Consider the following 25,854-nt stretch of genomic DNA (forward strand, 5'->3'; position numbering starts at 1 on the left):
GTCATTCCATAAGTGATTTTTTCTATTACAAACTAAAAAAATTATAAGTTCGCTACATAATATTGGATAGTTGAGTGATCAGTAATAGAAAAGAAAAGTTTATCATATCAAATATCAATGGTTGGCTGAAAAAACAACTAAAGAAAAAGTTAAAGAACCAGCATTGACTTGGTCAGTTGACTATACTCTCAAATGAAGCACTTAATATTATAGGTTCCAAGTGAAGTGAAATAGAGCTACCCAATTGAGTGAATGTTTTTTTTTTTCTTTTTTTCATATCATCAAAATACCATATAAAAAAGAAAAAGAAAATGATATTGGGTCAAGTTGCTGGAAAAGTTTATGTTATGCAATTAAGTAATTTTCTCTTGTTGTTGATTTTATGTCGATGTGATGCAAGGAGCAGGATCGATGGAAGCAGTAAGTTAGTTGACAATGGGGAAACACTCGTATCTGATGGAGAACAGTTCGCAATGGGATTCTTTTCTGATGATGCTGGGTTACACAAATATGTAGGCATATGGTATAACAAGTTAAATCCCAGAACTGTTGTATGGGTTGCTAATCGGGATATTCCGATTCGGGCTTCAAGACAAAAGAAGGAGAATATTTCCGTGGTCGTTGAAGATGGTAACCTCAAAGTGTTGAATTCAATTAGTAGAAAGAATTATTTCTCCACAGGACTAGTAGATAGTAACTCTATCAGTAGAGCAGAGTTGTTGGATACTGGGAACTTGGTTTTAGTTGATAAATCAGGAACTAAAATGTGGCAGAGTTTTCAGAATCCAACGGATACTTTCCTTCAAGGAATGAAAATGGAGAGTCTGGAATTAACTTCTTGGGATGGATCAGGAAGTGGAAATAGGAAGTACAAATTCCAACTTCCAAGAGACAGCAAAAATTATGTCATAGTTGAGATTAAGAATGGGGTGAGTAAAATTCACTGGAAAGGGTCTGTACAAGGGTATGCGAAATCACCTGCTTATGAACCCTTCAGATTCAGTGAGATGCCCGCTTATGTCACCTCCTTTTTATCCAATTATTCAGGGGAAGCGAAAGGAAAATCATTCAAATATACTGGTTTTTTCGAAGATGCTAGACTCCTGATGAACTCCTCCGGGAAAGTACAATTCTACTCTTGGGATAAAGAGCGTGGGTGGTCCTTGTTATGGTCTGCCCCAAAAGATATATGCGACGAGTTCAGAAAATGTGGGAAATTTGAGATTTGTAACAGCAATGAAAGGCCAGTGTGCAGATGTTTACCTGGGTTTAAGAGTGATGATCCAGAAGATTATGGAGAAGGGGAATTTTCAGGTGGTTGTTCGAGAATATCAACTAGCTCGTGCAAAGAAGACACATTTGTGGATCTGAGCTCAATGGAATTCTCGAATCCAGAATGGCCAGATACAACTATTAAAACCAGTGAGAACTGCCGCAGACATTGTCTTGGCAACTGTTCGTGCCAAGCATACACATATTATGATAATGAAGGATGCTGGTTTTGGGGGTTGAAGCTCAATAATCTCCAGGAGGACTACACTGGTGGCTTCAACCTCTCTATCCGCATTCCCCGTATTAGTACTTACCTTCTGAATTTAACTTATGTATAAATAAGAAGCTGATGTGTGACCATAAATTCTTCATTTTACCTTTCTGATACCATCACTTGTTTCATTTCTTGAATTGTTTTCAGAAGTTGGAACACAAGGACCATTGAACACAACGATGACATCCTCAAGGAATCTGAGACCCCTTGTTATTTCCATCTCTCTAATTCTTGGAGTTATGGTTCTGTGCGGCATTGGTTATATAATTTATCTGAACAAAAGAGTGGCAAGAAGTGAAGGTAACAATGCAGAAATTTCATCTGCTTTTTCTCAAGTTCAACTTTTGGATATCGTGATCACTTTATTGTTTTGATTATAGAAGCCAGAGAAATTGTTTTGGGAATGCCTATGGAGTACTTGCCTCATAGAGATAGTTCTGATGAAGATTTAATCACTGAAGATGATAAGAAACGGATTGATGTCCCGTTTTTCAGCCTGAATAGAATACTAGTTGCTACAGAAAATTTCTCAAATGCAAGTAAGCTAGGGAGAGGTGGATTTGGACCTGTTTATAAGGTTTTGCAACTCTCTTTTTTTCCTTCTTCTGTTCTAAGTTGTTTTACCATTCGGATTCTTTTTCTTTCTTTTTCGTTATGCAACAGTTCTGAGAAATATTAATGCAGGGTAAGTTCCTAGGAGGTATAGATATGGCAGTTAAAAGATTGTCAAGTAACTCTGGGCAAGGTGTTGAAGAATTTAAAACTGAAGTAATGTTAATTGCCAAACTGCAGCACAGAAATTTAGTTAGGCTTCTAGGCTATTGTGTTGAGAGAAATGAAAAGATTTTGTTGTATGAATATATGCCCAACAAAAGCTTGGATACATTTCTATTTGGTTAGTATACTCCCCTCCCTACCTCAAAACTCCTTGTTTATGATCGATTCTCTCTGAAGTTATCTTACAAACCTTGCAATTAGATCATGCATTCTGTCGAATATTGGACTGGAGGATTCGTTTTGAAATTATATTGGGTATTGCTCGAGGGCTACTTTATCTTCACCAAGACTCAAGGCTAAGAATCATTCATAGAGATTTAAAGACAAGCAACATATTGCTAGACGAAGAAATGAATGCCAAAATATCAGATTTTGGCTTGGCAAGGATCGTTGAAGGCAAAAATACAGAAGCCAATACTAACAAAGTCGTTGGAACATAGTAAGTCTCTTAGTACTGCTTTCACCATTGTTTTGGTGGGCAAAAGATATATACACATCTAAAACTTGGTATTAGTTCACTCTTATGTATTGGTTTACACAAATTAGATGCTAAACTAACCTATTCTGGAACACTAAAAACAGTGGGTATATGTCCCCGGAGTATGCATTGGAGGGACTCTTTTCAATCAAGTCTGATGTATTTGCCTTCGGAGTGGTCTTACTCGAGATCATAAGTGGAAGGAGAAACATGGAATTTTTCGAAGATGTAAATCTCATTGGCTATGTAGGTACCAAAGTTTCTCTCATTAATACATATGTCATTCTGCTTAAAGCTTTCATTGACTCAAAATTACTTATCACAGGTATGGAGACTCTGGATGAAAGACAGGGCATTAGACGTGATGGATCAAACCATTGTTGAGTCGTGCGATGAAAAAGAAGTGATAAAGTGCGTGAATGTGGCGCTCCTATGCGTTCAAGAAGATCCAGCTGAGCGTCCTGTAATGTCAAATGTAGTTTTCATGCTTGGAGGTGAAAGCATGACACTTCCAAGACCAAATCAACCAGCTTTAATCTCACGAAGAAATAGTGCTGGTCCAAGTACATCTTCTTCGTCTTCTAAGCTGTACAGCATTTCCAACAATGGGTTGACAATAACTCAACAAGTAGGCCGATGAGACGGATTTAAGCTAAATGCACGACCGCACATAAGTCAACAGTGTACTGGTATATCTTTCCTTTAATTTCTTGTGTGAATCTTCTGTTAAATTATTTTGGCACGCAAAATAACCGATTGTGTTTAGTCTGTGATTGAGTCACTTCTCTTTGTAAAACTTCTTTTGGGTAATTAAATTTTTTATTACCAAGTAGAGGTATGCACAATTCTCAAAAAACTTTGTTTGGACATCTGTCTCTTAATCTGTTGAAAGCATCTCAGGTTATATATACATCGAGCCAACAACATTCTAGATATACTAACAACAACATACCCAATATGATCCCACAAGTAGATCTAAGGAGGATGAGGTATATGCAGTCTTTATCCTTACCTTTTTGGAAAGAGAGGTTGAGCGGTATTTTCTATATAAGATTGGCATCCCCATTCTGAGGTTACTTAGTACTTAGGTTGTGAGTTCCGATCTTAGTAGCTTTTATTCCCATCACGCATAAGAATATAGGTTTTTAACCCTCAGTTTTGCTTTCCTTGCTTTGACTAAAGAACTACTTTTAACTTGAAGCAGCACTCTAAGAGCTCTACCTTAGAATGAGTTAGATTTCCTGTGTTAACAAGAAGGAAAGTCGGGACATGAGATGGCTATGAGACTAGTGCAATCAGGTAATCCCTCAAGTAATCCATATACATGATAAAAGAGCATTCCAACCCTAGTATACTTATCTATTAGCATTGAAGGAGAAGAATGACAAGGTCTGCTTCCACAGTAAAGATTGTCGCTTAGTCCAATCCAAGAGCAAACAAGAGATGCCTCATTAAGCAAGAATCCGAGCTAAGAGCGGGGCAATTCAATTAAGGTATTGAGAAAGTTCCAAGCAACTACCATTGATCAATCTTATTCAGGCACATCAATCAAAGATCCTGCTTACCAAATAACTTTTTTTGGTGTGAAAAGAAAGTTTGACAAGTTGAAAATCTCGTTGAAAACAGGAACTCACACTTTGATAACTATTTTCACTAGTTTTAGAGGCTTCATTGACTCTTGGGATTGAATCTGGTTACGAGGTGCCCTCATAAAGATTAAAATCGTGGTACGCTGAAAATAGTAAAGGTGCGATAGCGCTTTGATAGTAAGTGAAAACTTACTTTATGTCTGGTTGGTAGAAATTTCTTGCCTAAAGGATTAGTCCAAATTAGACCGAGAAGTACCAGATATATCAGTAATTTGCATATTGCTGCCTTGTTCAAGGCGGAAATAATGTGAATAACATTTAAACCACCAGTTGCACTTATTTTTATCTTTTTTCCTTTACACCATTCCCCTCATCAGTCATCATCACCTAAAAGTGTTTTCCCACAAACATTAATGAACACAATATAAGAATTCATCACCACTAAAATTTAATAACAAATTATTTGATTTGTCTTTTTGTTAAAACATAATTACTAGTCTACTAGACAAAGTCAAACTTGTACTCCTATTTAAAAATAGTGATTGTGTCCATGAGGAGTCCTGAAACACTGCATTATTTGCTAGGGAAATTATTCATTTTAAAAAAAGCTTTTGATTCCTGGAAATTGGAATTATTTGTGATATACGACAATATAAAGTCCGGAAAAAAATGTTGGACCAGACAATGATTCTTCTGATGTCTTTATCACTTCACCGTAGACAAAACTAGGCGTGTCAATCTGTTAATGTTTGGACGACTATTTTACGAAATTTATATAACTTTAACTTTTTAGTTATTCTTTCATTGTGTATGACAAAAACTAGATTTTTCTAAATCGTTTCAATTATTTAAGTTTCTCTTCGCTATCGGCCGAGTGATTCTCCCCTAAAAAAGTCTACATGTGATGTTTCGAAAATAGAAACATGTGATTTAGTAAATTAGAATCCATTGTGGGGTGCAATCAGAGAACAATTATCAACTAGTTTGAAAAATTCTTTCATTTAGAAATCGTACGATTTGGGTTGTTTCCCTCTCGACTTTGGATCAATTATTTTTTTGATAATTTATTTTTGAAATATCTCATTAGAAACGTATAGTTGTTAAGGATGTCTCATTCGTTATGAGCTTATTTGAGCTCTTCTCACAGACCAGAAATGGAGAAACAACAGAGATGAAGAAGAGATGAAGAAGAGATGAAGAAGAGAAGAGAGAAGATTTTATTTTTGGGGCTCAACTGTGAAATGCCCTAATTATTTTTTCTGTACATAGTTGCTCTATACATATATAGAGCATTACCCTATCTTAACTAACTAACTAATTGGTTAGTTAGTTCTAACTGTGTATTAGGCAAAATGACTATACTGCCCTTACTTCTAACTAATTTCCTAACTTCTTTAACTACCTTCTTTACATCTCAACACTCCCCTTCAAGCTAGGAGGTGTAAAAATATTCAAGACTCCTAGCTTGGATAGAAGGTGCTCATGTTGAGCTCTAGGCAGTCCCTTTGTCAGTATATCAGCTGGTTATTCTTGGGTTGATAAGTAGTCAACTTTGATCATGCCTTGTTGTATTTCTCTGATGAAATGACAATCTATCTCTATGTGTTTTGATCTTTCGTGATAAACTGGATTGGCTGCAATTTGAATGGCAACTTTGCTATCACTATAAATCTGCACTGGAACTTTCATATCAGCCTCAACTTCCTTCAACATTCCCAGCAGCCACACAAGTTCTGAAACAGTAGAAGCCATGCTTCTATATTTAGCCTCAGCTGAACTTCTAGACACTGTGGTTTGTTTCTTGGCTTTCCAAGGTATTAGTGATTTTCCCATTTTGATTAAGTAGCCTGTGACTGATTTTCTGGTGAGTGCACATATTGCCCAATCTGCATCACAAAAGGCTGTAATTTGGTTGTCTGATTTACTAGATAGCAGAATGCCTTGTCCAGGTTGTCTCTTCAAATACTTGACTACTCTTAGGGCTACCTCCATGTGGGACTTCTTTGGCTGGTTCAAGAACTGGCTTAATGTTTGAGTACTGAAGGCTATATCTGGCCTTGTCATATTGAGGTACAACAGTTTACCTATGAGTTTTTGATAGTTGCCTGATCTATTAGAGGATCATGTGGCTCTTCTTGCTTTTGGTTCACATGGTCATCATAGAGTTTTGATGTGAGCTTGATATTGGCATCTATTGGTGTTGCTACTGGCTTAACTGCAGTTATCCCTACTTCTGCTATCAGATCAAGGGTGTACTTCCTCTGATGCATGAGTATTCCTGCTGTGGACCTTGAAAATTCAATCCCCAGGAAGTATTTGAGCTCCCCTAAGTCCTTCATCTTGAATGCACTTTATAGAGCTTTCTTTGTCTCTTCTATCAACTTTAAGCTGCTGCCAGTGACTAACATGTCATCTACATATACAAGCACAATGACAATACCTTCTGCTGACTTGTTGATGAATAGGAAGTAATCATGTTGGCTTTGTTTGAACTTGAGAGAAATAAGGGCCTCAGTAAGTTTGTGGTTCCACTGCCTTGGAGCTTGTTTGAGTCCATAAAGGGACTTTGTTAGTCTACATACCTTCTCCCCTTGACTTACAAAGCCCTGAGGTAGCTGCATATATATTTCATCCTCTAGGTCTCCATGTAGAAATGCATTGAAGACATCCATTTGATGGATGTGCCACTGCTTTGAAGTTGCAATGGCAAAGACAACCCTAACAGTCACCATCTTCACAACAGAAGAGAAGGTTTCTGTGTAATCAATCCCTTCTTGTTGGCTGTATCCTTTAGCTACTAGCCTGGCTTTGAACCTCTCTATTTCACCTGTGGATTTGTATTTAACCTTGTAGATCCATCTGCAACCAATAGGCTTCTTCCCTACAGGTAAGGAAGTGACCTCTCAGGTGTTGTTGCTTTCTAAGGCTTGGATCTCTGTCTGCATAGCTTCAACCCATCTTGGGTCTTTGACTGCTTCAGCATAGCTGGTAGGTTCTATCATAGTGGATGTAGCAACAATAAAACACTGATGAGAAGGAGATAGATAAGAGTAACTTACATAGTTGGATAGTGGATATGGAACATCCTGGTTAGCATTCAGAGAGACAAAATCCTTCAGCCATATGAGAGGATGTTTAGACCTGGCAGATCTTCTGGTAAGAGGTTGCCCAGATATACTAGGACCACTTGCATTAGTGTGAGGTTGAGTGGACAAACAGTCTTGCTCACCAGCCTCTGGATGGCCATATGCAGCCTCATCCGGCATTACAGATGGAGCAGGACCTGAGCTTATGGATGGGGATAGTTGAAGCTGTGGAGCTGTCTCACCTAGACCTTGTAGATTATCTACAAACAAATGCTATGTTGTAGAGTGATCATCCTTGGCAAAAGGAAATATGGCTTCTCTAAAGTGAACATCCCTGCTGACAAAGAATGTGTTATTTTGCAAGTCAAACAAAATATAGCCTTTCTGTACTTCAGAGTAGCCCATGTGCACAACTGACTTTGATCTTGGCATGAGTTTATCATGTTCAATAAGATTCTTGGCTAGGGCTAGATAGCCAATGGTTCTCAAATGAGTCAAACCAGGTTTTCTGCCATATACTCTTTCATAGGGAGATTGGAACTCAAGTACACTACTAGGAAGTCTATTGATCAGGTAAACAACAGCTAGTACACAATGACCCTAAAATTTGATAGGTATTTTTGCTTGAAATCTGATGGCTCTGGTCACTTCTAGTAGGTGTCTGTGTTTCCTCTCAGCCACCCCATTTTGTTGAGGAGTGTATGGACAGTACTTTTGATGTATGATACCCAGTGATTTGAATATATTATCACATACTGAGTTCACAAACTCAGTACCATTATCAGACCTTAAGACCTTGATCACCTTGCCAAATTGATTTTGAGTATACTGTAGGAAAAGTTTAAGAGACACACACACATCTGATTTGTGTTTAAGTAAGAATACCCAAGTCATTCTTGAAAAATCATCAACTATTGTAAGGAAATACTTGTTGCCATCAAATGTAGCAGTATTATAAGGTCCCTAAACATCAACATGTACCAAATCAAAGCAATTACTGCTTTTGATGATTCTAGAAGGAAATACAGGTCTAGTTTGTTTTGCAAATGGACACACTAAGAATTCAGACACCTTACACATACTAACTTTATTCATAGTGAACATCTTAGCTAGTACAGCTGAAGACACATGTCCTAGCCTTTTATGCCATAGTTCCATATCTGTTTCCTTGTCTGTTGGATATGCAACATCAACAGAGTATGCAGACTCCTTGGAATTACTTGCATCAGCTTAAGTTAATTGGCTCCATAGAAGATATAGGCCCCCTTCTTCTTTACCAACTTCCTTCACCTTCCCAGTGTAGAGTTCCTGGAAAACACAGAAATCAGGGAAGAAGGAGACAGAGCAGCCTAATTCCTTGGTTATTTTGCTGACAGACATCAAGTTATACTTGAACTCTGGAATATGAAACACATTAGTAATCATACTTCTAGATGGTAGACTACAAGAACCAATATGAGTTACTTTAGTGGTACCACCATTTGGTAGACACACATCCTTAGGAGTGTTAAGTTGAAGTATAGACTCCTTTAGTAGCATCTCCAGTTTAGACACCATATGGTTTGTTGCACCTGTATCCACAATCCACACTTCACTTTTTTCAGTTACAAATAGGGCCTTACCTGCATTATTTGCCTTATTGCAATCAGGTGCATTGGCCCTTGAGCCAGACTGTTGATTCATCATCATAAGAATTTGTTCATATTGATCTTTAGTGAATGTACATCCTTGGAGTAGTTGTTTGACCTCTCTCTCAGCTGCCTTGTTTGAAGTAGGAATTGGTGATTTGTTTGCAGTGTTCTGCACTATGCTATTTCTGCCCCACAATGCTTCATCAGTCACATTTGTGTTCAAGCCATAAGAGAAGTTAGCCTGACTTGACTGGTGATTCGTATGGCAATTGGTATCTACATGAACCATGTTTGCACTCTGAACCTTTCTTTTGGACTTGAAATCTGGGAGGTACTCCACCACCTTGTAGCAGGTCTCTTTGGTGTGGCCCCTACACTTACAAAAATCACAGATTAATGATGTATTTTTCTTAAACCTATTATTAATATCTGAACTGTTGCTAACTCTGGAGTACATAGCTACTGAATCAGAAGATAATGCATACAACCCCAAATTGTTGATTCCTGTAACTACAGCCTTTTGACTCTCATTTCCTACTATCATAGCATACACTTGATTGACAGTAGGTAAGGAATCTATCATGAGAATTTGACTCCTAGCTTGATGATATGTGTCATTCAACCCCATTAGAAACTGATACAACTTTTGTCTATTCATATGAGCTATAAAGCCTCTAGATTTCTCACAATTGCAGCAAGGCGAGGGCACTAACACTTCAAACTCATTCCACAATGCTTTCAGCCTTGTATAATATGCTGATACAGAAGTTGTTCCTTGTTGCAATGTAGCTATTTCTTTGTGTAGGCTATAAGTTCTTGATCCATCAACTCTGTCGAACCTCTCTTGCAGATCAGTCCACACATTCGAAGCATTTTACGCAAATGCGATTCCACTCAACAAACTCTTCGAGACTAAATTCATAAGCCATAACAACACAATTGCATTTGCTCTTTCCCATTGGCCCCACAGTTCCTCAACATACATTTCTTTTCTACACGTTCCATCCACAAGCCCTAATTTGTTTCTACCTAACAGTGCTAATTTGATCGACCGATTCCACAGGGTGTAGTTTTCAACACCTTGTAACTAAAACGAGATGATGCTTATACCACTCACATCTGTGGGACTAAGGAATAGAGGATGATTATAGTCGATACCTTGTCTATTGTTACCTGCTGAGTTTGCTGAATTTGGTATACCCACTCGTTGCGCTGAATCTACGGCTTCACCTGTCATTTCTTCAACCTTTTTGAGCTCTTTGTTGCGGAAGTCAGTGTTTGTTGCAGATTTAACTTCGACGGAGCTTAGATCTACAACCTACGAGCTAACAACTTTGATCGATTCTTTGACTCTGATCTTCAAGTCTTTGAATCAGCTATGTGCACTCGTTACAGAGACCATGCTCTGATACCATGAGCTTATTTGAGCTCTTCTCACAGACCAAAAATGGAGAAACAACAGAGATGAAGAAGAGATGAAGAAGAGAAGGGAGAAGATTTTATTTTTGGGGCTCAACTGTGAAATGCCCTAATTATGTTTTCTGTACATAGTTGCTCTATACATATATAGAGCATTACCCTATCTTAACTAACTAACTAATTGGTTAGTTAGTTCTAACTGTGTATTAGGCAAAATGACTATATTGCCCTTACTTCTAACTAATTTCCTAACTCCTCTAATTACCTTCTTTACATCTCAACACGTTACATAGTATAAACTAATTTTAATACACAAAGTATAAATTAAGATAGTATTTTGATAACGTTGTGTATGATGTATGACTTATGTCTGATAAAATATGCTCTATCAGTACTTTATCTATAATGCATCCTCATAAACGTGATTTTAATTATAAAAAAAATTATGCAGACTTGCAAGTTGCAAGAAATAACAAAAATTGTTCCATCCTGGAACGACCATTGAGTAGCTAATAGAAACTTTTCAATTTAAAAGACATATAAACTTTGAAAAGATAATGCGTAGTATCAAAATAAATTTTAAAAAATAATTATTCAAGACGACCTTGATAGTTAACTCAAACATCGCAATCATATAAAAACACTATACTTAAAATGATCTTTAGTGATAATTAATTAACGACAATAATTTAATTGCCGTTAGATATGTTTTTTTAGTGACAATTAACACTCTTTGCAAATATTTCTGAAGCCTATATTGACATTATATCTAATAATAATTAACTAATGTCAGTAAAAACTTTAGCCCTCTTTTTTAATATACATATTTATTACTGCTAAAAGCTGTTTTATTGCGATGAAAGAAGGAGGACAGAGAGAAAACAACCTTAGGTTCATTTAGATATTTTCTTCAACTTCTTTTAAAAAAATTAACATTTTCATATAATTATTCAGTAAGATCATCCAATTTTACTGAAAATCTCTAGTAATTAGTTCGATCAATTAAATAAACATTGACAGGCCTAAAACATTTAAATGAAACATTCACACTGAATTGAAAGAAAAGATACGGGAGAAGATAATTGGAAGTGCCGTACAGGTTAGAAAATATAATAAAACAACTGTGGAGAAAATTGACTATTTCAAAGTTGACTTTGACTTACATTTTTTCTCGCGTATCAATCACTGCATTTTGAAAATAGAAATATTTATATATTTCATCAATAATTTTTTGTTGAAACTTGAACGTACACCGTAGACGATAGACGGTAGATGAATATAAGATTTCTAAAATAAAATATATATATATCAAATTAATCTCTAATTTTTTAAAATAAATAATCTAATATCAAGTGCATCTGTTAATCTTCTTATAATATAAATGCCAACAAATAATAATGTATAAATTTTAATATATATATATATGATATATGTATTAGAATATAAATAATATCAGATATTGTTAATGTTATTATTTATTATGTATCAGAATAATAAAAATGAACAAAGGAAGTAACATAAATTTAAAACAGTACCAAATAAAAAAATTAATACATATATTGTTTTTTTTCTAATATCTTCTATTCGACGAGACCTAAGTTTTTGTGTGGAAGTCACACCAACTAGTAGAGCACAAATAACGTAATATCTTTGACACAAATTTTTGACATTCTATCCCGGAATATACTAATTTTGGAATAACTTCTCTTGGAATAAAATAGGTAAATGACAAAGATATTCCTTTAAATTCTTTTTATACCTCACTTTTCACATTTATATATATATATATATATATATATATATATATATATATATATTACATTATTTTTAATATCATATATAACAACATTCAGAACCTTCACTCCTTATTTTATGATAATTCTTCATATTTTTTCTATTAAAAAATTACACTATATAATATAATTTTTATTTATAATTTTATTTGACTAATTCTTATGTTTATTTATATTTTGATTTCTCATGAATCCTTTTTTACTTTAACAAACTTAAAATAGAAATTCCATTTTAAAATTAAATAAGAAGAACGTTTTATTTTTAAATACATACAGACATCATGGAAATACACACATAAAAATATTTAAGGTAAAGAAGATGAAAGTTTTATTTTAAGAATGAATATTGAATAACTAAAGCTTGCAAATATGAAAAACTAAATAAATTAAAGTGAATGGTATTTTTATAAACAAACAACCTATTCTTAAAATTTATGCAATGCATGTTATTTTGAATACAACAAACCAAACACTCAATAAGAAATAATCTCATCATAACTTATTCCATCATAACTAATCTCAACATAATTTATTTCATCATAACTAATCTCATTATAACTTGTATTCAAACCAAACGACCCTAAATAATCCACTCTCATGATTAACCAACTCAAATAAAATCTCATTAATTTTGAAGAATTAGTTTACTCACGATATATTCTCTTTGTTTTAATGATGTGACACTTTTTTTTTGTTTTAATCTATTAAAATATATGATATATTTTTATATTTAGTAATAATTAATTTTAAACTTTAATTTATAGGCAGAAAAATTACTCACACTTACTTCATACCATATTATTTTGTTTATTTTTAAAAATCTCTTTTGAACCTCCATATCCAATCAAACAACTTCACATAAATTGAGACAAAAAAAATAAGTAAAACTTTGGGGATGGATGAAGTAATCCAAAACCTAATTAACCATCAAAAGGTGAGTGAGATCCCTCCATTTGTAACAACAGTTTCGGGCTCAAGAGAATAAAGAACTTCTCGGTAGAATCCATTAGAGAATATAATATGTGTATTAGTTATGATATTGTTTATCCTTTGTTTGGTAGGATTTTTAGCCTATGTGTAACTAAATCATGTATAATACATCTTATTCAGTATTATAAGGTGTATAACTATTACTAATACATAATAAACCATGATATTAGCAACACATGGGCTATTAACACATGTATAAGCATGGGTAAAGACAAAACTGCCCTTAATAAACCATACCAACTGTAAATAGAAAATAGTCTCCACATAAGTAATAGTCTCCACATAAGTAATTTCACCTTAACTAATTCCGGACTAATATATAAGATTTAATATTATTATTATACAATCTACCAAACGATCATGGGTCAATAAGTTGTGAAAACTATATTCACCATAGTGAATGATAATTGAATAAACCTATACCACCTAACGATTTCAAGAACCAGGTTCTTGAACTAGTAACACGAAAGTAAACAGTAAAGACAGGACACACAATGTATTGTGGAAAACTTCCTTGCTCAAGGGAAGAAAAACCACAACCTACACCTCGTAGGATTTCCACCAAACTTCACCAACTTTCAAAAAACAGTTTAGATTACAATTCGATAATCAATGAACTAACTCAAACTCCTAACTCTAACGATTAACTATAATCGCAACTCAAACTCTCCAAGAAGTGAAACCCATTTATTGTTACAAGCCTCACTTTCTACCTTAGAAAATTATAACTCAATAATATTCCTTAGTAGAATTTAAACACATGAATTAACTTCCAGAAAAAAAACCTAACTCTAGTTCTTCTTTCTTAGATGTTTTGCTCTTGAACTGTTGTGTCTCCTTTTGCTTGACAAACTTCACTATATCAGATTGCAAAAGTTGCTGCAATTAATACCGCAGCTTCCCTTTTATAATGTATGCAAAAGTAAATCTGATTGAGTCCTATTGGAAAACTATCTATCCCGCCAATTCTTTTCAGGAGTCCTCATTATAAGAGTCCTTATTATATCGCTTTTCTTGTTTGCTGTTTTTGACTTTTTATTTCCTTTTTGCTGTAGTCCTTTGTGTTTTAATTTTTATGTCGTGCAACGCGTATGAACCTGGTTCACTTTGTCATTATCAAAACCCAAAACATTGTACATTGTCGGTCATCAATAATGGATATGGAAAAGAAAAATATAAGAAAAAAGTATATTAAAAAGAACCGATGACTTGGTCAATTGTACAGAGTTGGCAATGGAAAACAATGTCGGAACTTGAATTGAAATAGAGGCTATATTATAGAGCTACCTATACTTGAATTTATGTTCATCAAATCATCAAATAAATATTATAAACAATGCAATTAAGTAATTTTCTCTTGTTGCTGTTTGCAGTATTGGTGATTTTACGTCGATGTGATGCAAGGAGCAGGATCGACGGAAGCAGTAAATTAGTAGATAATGGGGAAACACTCGTATCTGCTGGAGGAAAGTTCGAAATGGGATTCTTTTCTGATGATGCTGGGTTACACAAATATGTAGGCATATGGTATTAGAAGTTAAGTCCCAGAACTGTTGTATGGGTTGCTAATTGGGATAATCCGATTCGGGAAGATAATTCCGTCATCGCCATTGAAGATGGTAACCTCAAAGTGTTGAATTCAATTAGTGGAAACAATTATTTCTCCACAAAATTATTAGATAGTGCTTCTAACAGAACAATAGAGTTGTTGGACTCAGGGAACTTAGTTTTAGTTGATGAATCAGGAGCTGAAATGTGGCAGAGTTTTCTGAATCCAACAGATACATTCCTTCCAGGTATGAAAATGGATGGTACTAATTTGAAGTTGACTGATGGGAACTACACATTCCAATTAGATCAATCAAGCGACAAAAAATATGTTATAATTCCAAAGCAGGGTGGAGTTCGCTGGAAAGGGTCTGCGAAACCAGCTACTTCTGGAAAGTTCAGTTTCGTTGAGATGCCAGCTTATGTCGCCAACATGTTGTCCAATAATTCATTGGAAGCGATAGGAAAATTCAATAAGTCTAGGCTCCTAATGAACTCCTCTGGGGAAATACAATTCTACAGTTGGGATAAGGAGATCAGTGGATGGTCTATGATGTGGTCAGCGCCAAATGATACATGTGATGTGTATAAGTATTGTGGGAAGTTTAGCATTTGTAACAGCAAACGTGATCCCGTATGCAGATGTTTGCCCGGGTTTGAGCCCGATTCTCCAGAGACTTTAAAAGAAGGGAAATTTTCAGGTGGTTGTTCGAGGATGCTAGGTAGCTTTTGCAATGAAGACAATGTAGAAGCACTTGATACATTCTTGGATCTGAGGTCAATGAAATTCGGGAGTCCAGACCGGATACCCGATAAGATTAATACCCGTGACGACTGCAGGACATTTTGTCTAGGCAACTGCACGTGCCAGGCTTATACTTTCGAAAAGTCTAGATGCGGGATTTGGTTCTCTAGTCTCAAGAATCTCCGGGAGAACTACACTGGTGGCTTCAACCTCTCTGTTCGTGTCAGAATTTCCGATATTGGTAATTTCTTTTTCGATTTAACTTGTGTACACAGACAGTTTAAATAAGAAGCTAATGTGTGACCACAACTAGTACAGTAATTTTAGTTTTGTGCTTTGCAGAAGCAACAAGGAGAAATTGCAAGCCTTGTGGCACAAACCTAATACCCTATCCATTAAGCAGTGAACCATATTGTGGTGACCCTTTGTATTATAGTTTCTCATGTGATGATATAGCCGGCCAGGTAAGCTTCCACACATCGAATGGAAACTATGCTGTCATTAACTTTGATAAGAATAACCAAACATTTGTTATAGAAACAGCCCATAAAGAATCTGTTGGTAATTGTGATGACAAAGGACCAGTGACAGGAATTTCTTGGTTCAATCAGTCATCACCTTTTACGGTGATAAGCTGGTGTTACAATCCTGAAAAGAATCTTATTTCGGAGCCTTTAAGTCGAGGGAAAGATTTAATATTGATCAGTTGGAAACCACCATTGGAGCCAATTTGCAATACTTCAAAAGATTGCAATGATTGGCCAAATTCTAGTTGCAATATAACAAAACAAGGAGAAAGAAGATGTATATGCCAAACTGAGTACAAATGGAATGGCTTGATTTTAAGTTGTTCCTTGAGCTCAGGTATGGATCAATGTTACTTACTACAAATGATTTTCTTGCCAATGGTTCAATTTTCCCTTTTTCTATGTTCTCCATTTGACCTTTTATATGACCAACACATGTTTCATTTCTTGAATTTGCTTCAGAACTTGGAACACAAGGACCATTGATAACGAAGCCGGCATCCTCACGGAATCAGAGAGCCCTTGTTATTTCCATCTCTGTAGTTCTTGGAGTTACAATTTTGTGCAGCATTAGTTATATAATTTACCAGAACAATAGAATGGCAAGAAGTAAAGGTAGCGATTGAGGAATCTCATCTGGCTTTTCTCAAGTTCAGCTTTTGGAGATAGATTATGACTAATCTAGTAATTAATTACTTAAATGGTTTGATTTTAGAAGCCAGAGATATTGTTTTGGCGAATCCTATGGAACACTTGTCTCGTAGAGAAAGTTTTGGTGAAGATTTGATCACTGCAGATGATAAGAAACATATTGACGTTCCATTTTTCAGCTTGAATAGCATACTAGTAGCTACAGACAACTTCTCGAATGCAGCTAAGCTCGGGCAAGGTGGATTTGGACCTGTTTATAAGGTTAGGTCGCTTTCTTTTGTTCTTTAGTTGATATACCATTCAAATTTCTTTATTTTCGTTATACAATGATTCTGACAAAAGTTATACATACAGGGTAAGTTTCTCGAAGGTGCAGTCTTGGCAGTGAAAAGGTTGTCAAATCATCCCGGACAAGGTGTTGAAGAATTTAAAACTGAAGTAATGTTAATTGCCAAACTGCAGCACAGAAATTTAGTCAGGCTTCTAGGCTATTGTGTTGAGGGAAATGAAAAGATCTTACTATATGAATATATGGCCAACAAAAGCTTGGATACATTTATATTTGGTCAGTATATTCCACTCCCTACCTCAAAACTCTTCAAGAGTTTTATGCAAATATATGGTTTTTTGGATTTATTATCTGTAAAGTTAACCTTGTAAACTTGCAAATAGATCATACATTCTGCCGATTATTGGACTGGAGGATTCGTTTTGAAATTATATTGGGTATCGCACGAGGACTTCTTTATCTTCACCAAGACTCAAGGCTGAGGATTATTCATAGAGATCTTAAGACAAGCAACATATTGTTAGATGATGAAATGAAGGCCAAAATTTCAGATTTTGGCTTGGCAAGAATTATTGAAGGCAAAAGCACAGAAGCTAATACAACCAGAGTTGTTGGAACTTAGTAAGTCTCTTGAGTATTGTTTTCAGCTTTGATCATTTGGAGAGCAAAAAAATAAAAATACAAACACACAGAGACATCTAAATTTATTACCATTGTTTGCAACAAATTTTAATGTGATAGAAAATAAACTATAATCATAAATAAAATATGAAGAAACATAATTTTTTTGATAAAATATGTGGATACAAATCTGTTTGTTCCCTTGATTCTACTCTCTGAATTTTCTCCATGATTCGAGAGCCATTAGTAGCGTATTTCTCGAACTAGGATGATTTGGATTTGATCTTCATTGTGATTCGAGGACCGTTAGTGACGTATTTCTCGAACTAGCCAAGATGATTTGAACTTGATCTCCATGAAAGGATTTGTGGATCTTCTTGAAGCATTTGATTGTCAAGAAAGAGTTTGACATATTTTGATCTCTTTATGAATATTCCATGACTTTGTGGAATTTTCAAGATACATTTTCAAGGAAATATAATACCTTTATATAGGCATGAATTAGGGTTTAGGGTAGAGTAGCCTCCAAGAAGCCCTAACTGAAATAGGACTCATCTTGTAGAGTACTACAAAATTTCAATATCTACAAATGCCCCCTACTTCATGGTTTGTCGGAGTGTAGACTTGATGAAGCTCAAAGACGAGGCTTGAAGTACTCATTCTTCCACTTTTGTGATTTTGTGGCTTCAGATTTGCATATTTGATTTGTGAGAGAAAAGATGAAGAGCAAATTTGATCCCACTGGGCGTGCCAATTTGTATGCGACTAAGTTCGTTCTTGAAATATAGTGATCAAGAAAGGAAAAATAGCAAACAAACAATAATATTTATATTTAAATATGTGCGAAGGTTACAATCTTTATGAAATCTTAAGAAATAAAAATGTAATCCCCTGATTCTCCTCTTCACAATTATCAGTTCAAGAGTCTTACTTCGACTTCTTTGTATGTAGAAGACTTGCAGATTATCACTAAAGAGCAAATGTTCTCTATGTATTTCTGTGTGTCCTTTTCTTCTGAAGAATCCTTTATATAGGCATGACCTAGGGTTTTAGGGGTATTTTGGTCTTCAAATAATTTAGAAGACTTTGGGCTTGAAGAACATGAGTTGGACTCGTCTTGTCCACTTAATGGACTGGCCCAAATGTAGTTACTTTATTTAAGTCATATAATTCTAACTTAAATATTAATCCGACTTTATTAACCAATAATTTAACTTGGTCAATGTATCATGAATTTAAGATTTAATCCAAGTTTAATCTGAATTTATCAATAAAACTTCACTGTCTACGACCATATTTACTACATTAAGTCATTAACACTTCCTTTTGATGTCTCATTGTATGGAACATTAAAAAACAGTGGCTACATGTCACCGGAGTATGCCTTGGAGGGACTCTTTTCAATCAAGTCCGATGTATTTGCCTTCGGAGTGGTAGTGCTTGAAATCATAAGTGGGAAGAGAAACATGGAATTTTTCGAAGATGTAAACCTCACCGGTTATGTAAGTACCCAAAATTTCCCTCATTAATTTGTCATTATGTTTAACGCTTTCATTGACTCAAAAATACTAATCACAGGTATGGAGACTGTGGATGAAAGACAGGGCATTAGACATGATGGATCAAACAATAGTTGATTCGTCCGAGGACAAGGAAGTGATAAAATGCATAAATGTGGCACTTCTATGTGTGCAAGAAGATCCAGGTGATCGTCCTACAATGTTAAATGTAGTCCTTATGCTTGGAGGCGAAAGCATGACTCTTCCAAGACCAAATCAACCACATTTTATCTCAAGAAGAAATGATTTAATTACATCTTCTTCCTCTTCTAAGCTCTACAGCACTTTCAACAAAGAGTTGACGATAGCTCATGAAGAAGAAGGCCTATACATAGAGATGTAATGCACGATGATTAACTCAACAGTATTTCAAAATCATCTATATCTTTCCTTTTAACTCAATAGTAAATTTTTCGGTTAACTATTTTGGCGCACAGAATAACCCATTGTATCTTCCCACAAGAGACAACACCTCGCTGGAATTCAAAGTTCTATATATTCATTGACTGATCAACATTTTTTCCATATTTGTTGATGTAGGATTCGCCTGGAACAATATATAGCACACTTTTAGTGTCTTTAAAAACGTTTGCCCTAATGTCATCCAAGGTTGTATGCATTGTGGCTTTATACCAAATGTGACAGTCGAACTCACATGTGATATTATCTACTTTAAGTCTAGATGCACACAACTTTAATACATGTTAGTAGGATCTAAAATATCGCTTTTATATGACCAACATCTCCATCGTGTTTTGTCAATGTGAGATTTGTCAAAGGTAAATACGAATTTCTACAGCAAGTTATAAAGTTACATTTTTCAGTTTCTTATCACATGGAATAATATGGGACAGACTCTGGCCCCTCTCCGCTCGTCAAAAACATGTAAACCGAAAGTTTCAGCAGCTGAAAGAGCCGATATTTTTACTTTATCTCTAGTAGAGTAGGTCAGAGTCGCGCATTAGTTGAGAATAGACGGATGCTCTGTATGCACTTGATCAATCCTCCCTTATGAACTAGCTTTTGGAGATGAATTAGGTCCAAATATCGTATTTTTACATGTTACCAGAGTGAGGTTCATCCCTATTGAGCTCCTGATCCACGCTCGTGAAAGGGAGATCTCCCTTCCTTTAAAATGTGATGTGAGTTACGAAGGTAGAAAGTATAAAATCATTATTCCTTTTTATAGTAAGTTCCAAATGTGTCAAAGACTAGGGTCTATTCATGCTGGCCTTTGATGAGAACAATGTTGTGTTCCCACCTTCACTGAGGGTACAGTTGCCCCTTCTGACATCGCTTTCGATCCATTGCCAGCTCTTTCCCATTAATTGACCAAGTCAATATTGGTTCTTTTATTTTTCTCAATTCCTTTTTTTCCAATCCATTCCCCTTTGAAGATTGAAAACAAAATAGTGATGATTAACTATACTAAATATTCCCTCCGTTCCATTTTATATAGTACCGTTTAATCATGGATGATTTTTGAAATTTGTGGTCTAAAACAATCTTTAAATATATGTGTGATTATAAATCATTTCATCAAACGTAAAAAATAAATTTTAAAATTAAATTATTTCTAAATATATAATAAAGCAACATCGTTTTGAGACGAACAAAAAAATGATACCACATAAAATGAAACGGAGGGAATATATAACACTTGTTTCTCACAAATGTTCCCTGACTCTCTAACCCATTAAAGTTGCATTGTGGATGATACCTAGTGAAAAGAAAGGAGCCTCAATTTATAAAAATTCAAATATAATAAGAATATTAACGCATGCACATTGATGAATGACATGAATCCCTTCTACCCCAAAAATAAAAATAAAAAAAAATAAAAAATGAATGAATCCCACATAACCCTGGGCTCCTTATAAACCTTCGGTATAGTTAACTTTTGAGGCTGAGTCAGACCCAAAATCCATTTCTTTGCCTTCTATATACCATCGGATGATGAGATCCTTCATATAGGCCTCCAAGGTCCCGGACGCCTAATTTGACACAACCAAAACCAACCCATAGTAGAGTAGTGGTAGACTTATTTCATAAGAAACACACCATTGTTATGGAATTCTAGACAAGCACGTGCTTTTTGGCTTAGACAAATCTCCTCTGAATCTAATTAAACGAAAGGTCAAAGTCTTGCCATGACTAGCAACATGACCTTAATTGATGTTGTGCATCTTCTGTTAACAAATTTGGTGCAACCATGAAACTGCAACATTATTCTTTCCTCCTACTTTTTGTGATCCTAACATGTTTATCTCTCAGTATCCATCAGTCTCTTGGAGTAGATATGATCGCAGTAAATCAATCTATTTCTGGAAGCCAAAGTGTTGTTTCTTCAGGCGAAAATTTTGAATTAGGATTCTTCAAGCGAGGTAATTCGAAAAATTATTACTATCTTGGTATATGGTACAGGAATGTAAATCCAGAAACAATAGTATGGGTAGCAAACAGAGAGAAGCCACTATCAGCTACTGATATGGATTCTGTTGAGTTGAAAGTTTTGGATGGCAATTTAGTGCTTATTACTGAATCCAAAAACTCTTTTTGGTCCACAAATATCATCAGCAACACAATTAGCTCAAATACTCTAGTGGCAATTCTTTCTGATGATGGTAATTTGATCTTGAGTGATGGATCAAATTCAACTCCACCGCTTTGGCAAAGCTTCGATTACCCGACTGATACATGGTTGCCGAATGCTAAGGTGAGGTATGACAAGCGTACCAATACATCAAGAATTCTTACTTCTTGGAAGAACTCAGAGGATCCTTCTCCGGGGGTTTTTTCCGTGGAGATGGATCAGAGCAATAAGCAGTTCTTGATAAAATGGAACGGGACTGAGATGTACTCAGCTTCTGGATCTTGGAATGGACATATTTTCAACTTGATGCCTGAGATGAGTTTGAATTCTGATAGATACAGCTTTACATATGTTGATAATGAAAATGAGAGCTATTTTACATATTCCCCCCGTAACTCTTCCAAAATCAGATTAACACTAGATGTCTCTGGGCAAATCAGGCATATGATTTGGGCGGAAAATTTAAAGGAATGGCAAATTTTTACGTCTCAACCAAGACAACCCTGCGAGGTGTATGCTAGTTGTGGTGCCTTTAGCATTTGCAATAAGGAGTCCGCGACCTTCTGTAATTGCTTGACCGGTTTCACACCTAGATCCGATACAGAATGGGACTTGAATGATCATTCTGGTGGTTGTTTAAGGAAGAAAAGCTTGCAGTGTGGTGATGGTAAAATGAACGGCAGGTTTTTGATGAATCCCAGAGTAACATTGCCGGAATATTCTCTTACTGTGCCGGCTGCTAGTGCTGAGGAATGCCGTTTTACTTGCTTGAGTAACTGTTCCTTATGCAATGCATATGCTTATGATAATAATGTGTGTTCAATTTGGAATGAACTTTTGAATCTGAAGCAACTCTCACCAGAAGATGGTAGTGGAAGTGTGATTTATACCAGACTTTCTTTCTCTGACGAAGCACATGGTGAAGGTAAGTTAAAAGTCATGAGTCGTATTTGATAGTGTTTTTCATTTCTATGTATGCAATGCTCATCTCCGAATAGTTACTGACAGAGCTTTCTAGGGATGTTTTTTTTTTGGTCTGATGTTTCAGTTCTTTACCTAATGGCTTTCAATATTACGAGACACGAGTCTATATATTCTCTAAATCTTAGAGCTCACAAGAATTAACTAGGCAATTATAAGTTTACGCAAACACCCTCTACGTTTTAAACAAACATCAGACAGTCACGTGTAACTTTACGCAACACCCTCTATGTTTTAAACACACATAAGATAGTCACTGACCAAACGTATGGTTTTCTTGTTTTGATTAGTTACAACTAGCCAATATGAGTTGAAGACCTTTCTCCTGTAAACTATTACAGTTCGTTGAGTTCCCACCATCGGCTCTTTAAGGATGGGATGGTCTTTTCATCTGTTTTTTGGCAGTCCTTACCTCATAAGCTGCCTTCTATAGTTGAGTTAGCCTCAAGGTCCATTTCTTATCGCGCCCATCATATTAGTCACGCTCCAGTTGGCAGGTCCAGGCATTAGTTGACTTCCCACATCGCCTCTTTAGGAATGAGATGTTCTCTTTATATGGTCTTGGACTTCATTACATCACGAAGCTAGCTTTTAAAGTTGAATTAGGGTCCCAAGTCTATTTCTTATCAGAGTTTCCTTGTGGTGACTTACTTGACTAGCTCCCTAGTAAAACTCATGTTTTTTCTTTTCTGTCATCAGATGCAAAATCAGGGAAATTTTCCCTGAAGCTTAAAGTTATCATATCTGGCGTGGTAGCCATTGCAGTTCTACTTCTATGTAGCTTTAGCTACATTTATTATAGGAGAATGATGGCGAAGAGAATAGGTATTTGTGTTGCTATTACTTTCTCCGGAGTAGTTTTACCACTACCAGAAAAATTTCTCCTTCGTTTTTCTTCTTTTCTTTTCGAATCAGATCAAGAGAGATATCTCAAAAGGCTGCTCTTGTTTTCTGATCTTAGCAAGCAAACAAAGCACAGGAGGGAATCCAGTGCCACAATGGTTCAACAAAGAAAGAGAAGCACAAAACCTGATTAACGAAAATGATAAGCAAAACATCGCGGTTCCATTCTTTTACTTGGAAAACATATTAGCAGCCACAGATAATTTCTCAGATGTAAATAAGCTTGGACAAGGAGGTTTTGGTCCTGTTTATAAGGTTAGAACTAATATTTCACTTCAACAGTTCCACTTTATGTAGTCATTTCATAGCATCCTAGTTTACACATTGAAATTCTTTCAGGGTATATTTTCAGATGGACAAGAAATTGCTGTGAAAAGGCTATCAAGCCAATCTAGACAGGGCATTGAAGAATTCAGGAATGAAGTCATACTGATCTCAAAACTTCAACATAGAAATCTAGTCAGACTTTTAGGCTACTCCATCACAGGGTACGAACAGATTCTACTTTACGAGTACATGTCAAACAAAAGTCTAGACACCTTCATATTCGGTTAGTATATATCTGAACTTATCTTATTTCTTAATCTCTCTATTTTCTTGACGTATGATTTGGCTAAATTTTCTCCATGGTTACCTAACAAGATTCAACACTTAGCAAGTCATTGAAATGGAAAAGGCGATTTGAGATCATATTAGGAATTTCTCGTGGGCTTCTCTATCTTCATGAAGACTCAAGGCTCAGAATTATTCATAGAGATCTGAAAACAAGTAACATTCTTTTGGATCAAGAAATGAAACCAAAAATATCAGACTTTGGCTTGGCAAGGATAGTTGAAGAAAAAACAACAGAAGCAAATACCAAAAAAGTGGTTGGAACTTAGTAAGTAATACAACATATAACAATGTTATGAACTTTACTTAATTGCGTCGCACAGCTGATCACTCGTGATAATTCCATCATTATTTGGTTGATTTAGCGGATATATGTCTCCTGAATATGCATTGGAGGGGGTATTCTCGATTAAGTCAGACGTATTCAGCTTAGGAGTAGTAATACTGGAGATAATAACCGGAAGGAGAAACACGGGGTTTTATCAATCTAAAGAAGCTTCTAACCTTTTGGTCCATGTGAGTGCCTAGAGTACTTTTCTGAAGCCAAAAATTCAACACTTCTTACTTAGTTTTATCCAATCTGTTGGACTTCATATTTATTATTCTAAATCATCATTCACAGGCGTGGAATTACTGGAAAGAAAAAAGGGCACTACATTTGCTGGATCATTCATTGCTCGAATCATGCAACCCGAAAGAAGCAATGAAGTGCATAAATGTTGGGCTCTTATGTGTGCAAGAAGATCCAGGCGATCGTCCTACAATGTCAAATGTTATGACGATGCTTCGTAGTGAAAGTACGTCTCTTCCAAAACCAAATCAACCAGCTTTTGTGTCAAGGAGAAATGTTTCTAATTCATCTTCTGTTTCATCTGGTAAACCACCTAGTTTCTCCAAAATTGAGTTGACAATCACAGTGGAAGAAGGCCGATAGTGGGATGAATTCATTAGTTTTTCAAATGAATTTACATGATATTATTTTTTCACCTTAGATTAAAAAATAAAATCAATGGAATACATGATCTTTTTCTTTTACCCATTTTTTTTTGTGGTTTAGGCAGTAGTAGACTAGTGTCACAGACTTAGACTTCAACTAAAACGTCTGTGCGGCACTTGCTAACTTACTCATGACTCCCTCTTTCCGATGATCAAGTGGCGGATCATGACACTAGGATCAGTACTGTTAATAGTTATAGTGAAAAGTATATGCTTAATATTGTGTAGAACATAGAATATATTGTGTTGATAAAAAAAAGTTCATCTTGGTCTCTTCTACCTTCTTTAACTTGTCTTAAAGGCTATTCAGAATGAAAGGGGAAAAAAAGACATGTATTAAGGTTGGATTGTTGTTCTAAATCCCATTATGAAGCACTCCTAATGAAGTTTCGCCATACATGTCAAGGTCTAAGGATGTTAGTTTTTTAGAGGAGTCAATTCCCTAAATGGTCAACCAAGTTAAGAAAATTGCCTTCAAATATCATTTTTATTTTATTTAGGACCAAAATATCACTCAACT

The 25,854-nt window shown here is 35.5% G+C and overlaps 3 protein-coding genes across 9 annotated transcripts; all 3 read left to right on the top strand.

Moving 5' to 3' along the window:
- The first annotated feature begins 203 nt into the window (after positions 1–203).
- Positions 204–3,633, top strand: LOC129891734 (G-type lectin S-receptor-like serine/threonine-protein kinase At4g03230). Of its 6 annotated transcripts, none has more exons than XM_055967195.1 (7): positions 204–1,578; positions 1,694–1,846; positions 1,927–2,123; positions 2,231–2,441; positions 2,525–2,762; positions 2,906–3,051; positions 3,127–3,326. In XM_055967195.1, the coding sequence occupies exons 1-7, from the start codon at positions 312–314 to the stop codon at positions 3,183–3,185; spliced, it is 2,271 nt and encodes a 756-aa protein (XP_055823170.1). In that variant the 5' UTR covers positions 204–311; the 3' UTR covers positions 3,186–3,326. The 6 variants fall into 6 exon arrangements, with proteins under 6 accessions (XP_055823170.1, XP_055823169.1, XP_055823166.1 ...); XM_055967194.1 differs by having other exon boundaries at positions 230–1,578; positions 2,339–2,441; positions 2,906–3,047; positions 3,127–3,633; XM_055967191.1 differs by having other exon boundaries at positions 230–1,578; positions 1,930–2,123; positions 2,906–3,047; positions 3,127–3,633.
- LOC129891737 (G-type lectin S-receptor-like serine/threonine-protein kinase At4g03230) lies at positions 3,433–19,763 on the top strand. Its single transcript, XM_055967198.1, has 9 exons — positions 3,433–3,490; positions 14,683–15,843; positions 15,945–16,466; positions 16,592–16,744; positions 16,845–17,041; positions 17,135–17,345; positions 17,453–17,690; positions 19,051–19,192; positions 19,269–19,763. The coding sequence occupies exons 2-9, from the start codon at positions 15,063–15,065 to the stop codon at positions 19,590–19,592; spliced, it is 2,568 nt and encodes an 855-aa protein (XP_055823173.1). The 5' UTR covers positions 3,433–3,490; positions 14,683–15,062; the 3' UTR covers positions 19,593–19,763.
- A 1,326-nt stretch (positions 19,764–21,089) lies between these two features.
- LOC129891740 (G-type lectin S-receptor-like serine/threonine-protein kinase At4g03230) lies at positions 21,090–25,623 on the top strand. 2 transcript variants are annotated; one of them, XM_055967201.1, is made up of 7 exons: positions 21,090–22,767; positions 23,523–23,648; positions 23,785–23,981; positions 24,066–24,276; positions 24,369–24,606; positions 24,704–24,854; positions 24,961–25,623. In XM_055967201.1, the coding sequence occupies exons 1-7, from the start codon at positions 21,462–21,464 to the stop codon at positions 25,270–25,272; spliced, it is 2,541 nt and encodes an 846-aa protein (XP_055823176.1). In that variant the 5' UTR covers positions 21,090–21,461; the 3' UTR covers positions 25,273–25,623. The 2 variants fall into 2 exon arrangements, with proteins under 2 accessions (XP_055823176.1, XP_055823177.1); XM_055967202.1 differs by lacking the exon at positions 23,523–23,648.
- The last annotated feature ends 231 nt before the right edge of the window (positions 25,624–25,854 follow it).

This window comes from Solanum dulcamara, chromosome 6, assembly GCF_947179165.1.
Source record: "Solanum dulcamara chromosome 6, daSolDulc1.2, whole genome shotgun sequence".
In the NCBI taxonomy this organism is placed as follows: domain Eukaryota; kingdom Viridiplantae; phylum Streptophyta; class Magnoliopsida; order Solanales; family Solanaceae; genus Solanum; species Solanum dulcamara.

What these genes read in the sequence shown, in the direction of transcription:
- LOC129891734 (XM_055967190.1), top strand. Translation starts at nt 312, where the DNA reads ATGATATTGGGTCAAGTTGCTGGAAAAGTTTATGTTATGCAATTAAGT. An exon ending in TATCCGCATTCCCCGTATTA is followed by an intron (nt 1,579 to 1,693) that starts GTACTTACCTTC and finishes AATTGTTTTCAG; the next exon opens with AAGTTGGAACACAAGGACCA. An exon ending in ATGTAAATCTCATTGGCTAT is followed by an intron (nt 3,048 to 3,126) that starts GTAGGTACCAAA and finishes TACTTATCACAG; the next exon opens with GTATGGAGACTCTGGATGAA.
- LOC129891737 (XM_055967198.1), top strand. Translation starts at nt 15,063, where the DNA reads ATGTGGCAGAGTTTTCTGAATCCAACAGATACATTCCTTCCAGGTATG. An exon ending in TGTCAGAATTTCCGATATTG is followed by an intron (nt 15,844 to 15,944) that starts GTAATTTCTTTT and finishes TGTGCTTTGCAG; the next exon opens with AAGCAACAAGGAGAAATTGC. An exon ending in AAGTTGTTCCTTGAGCTCAG is followed by an intron (nt 16,467 to 16,591) that starts GTATGGATCAAT and finishes AATTTGCTTCAG; the next exon opens with AACTTGGAACACAAGGACCA.
- LOC129891740 (XM_055967201.1), top strand. Translation starts at nt 21,462, where the DNA reads ATGAAACTGCAACATTATTCTTTCCTCCTACTTTTTGTGATCCTAACA. An exon ending in AAAAAAGTGGTTGGAACTTA is followed by an intron (nt 24,607 to 24,703) that starts GTAAGTAATACA and finishes TGGTTGATTTAG; the next exon opens with CGGATATATGTCTCCTGAAT. An exon ending in CTTCTAACCTTTTGGTCCAT is followed by an intron (nt 24,855 to 24,960) that starts GTGAGTGCCTAG and finishes CATCATTCACAG; the next exon opens with GCGTGGAATTACTGGAAAGA.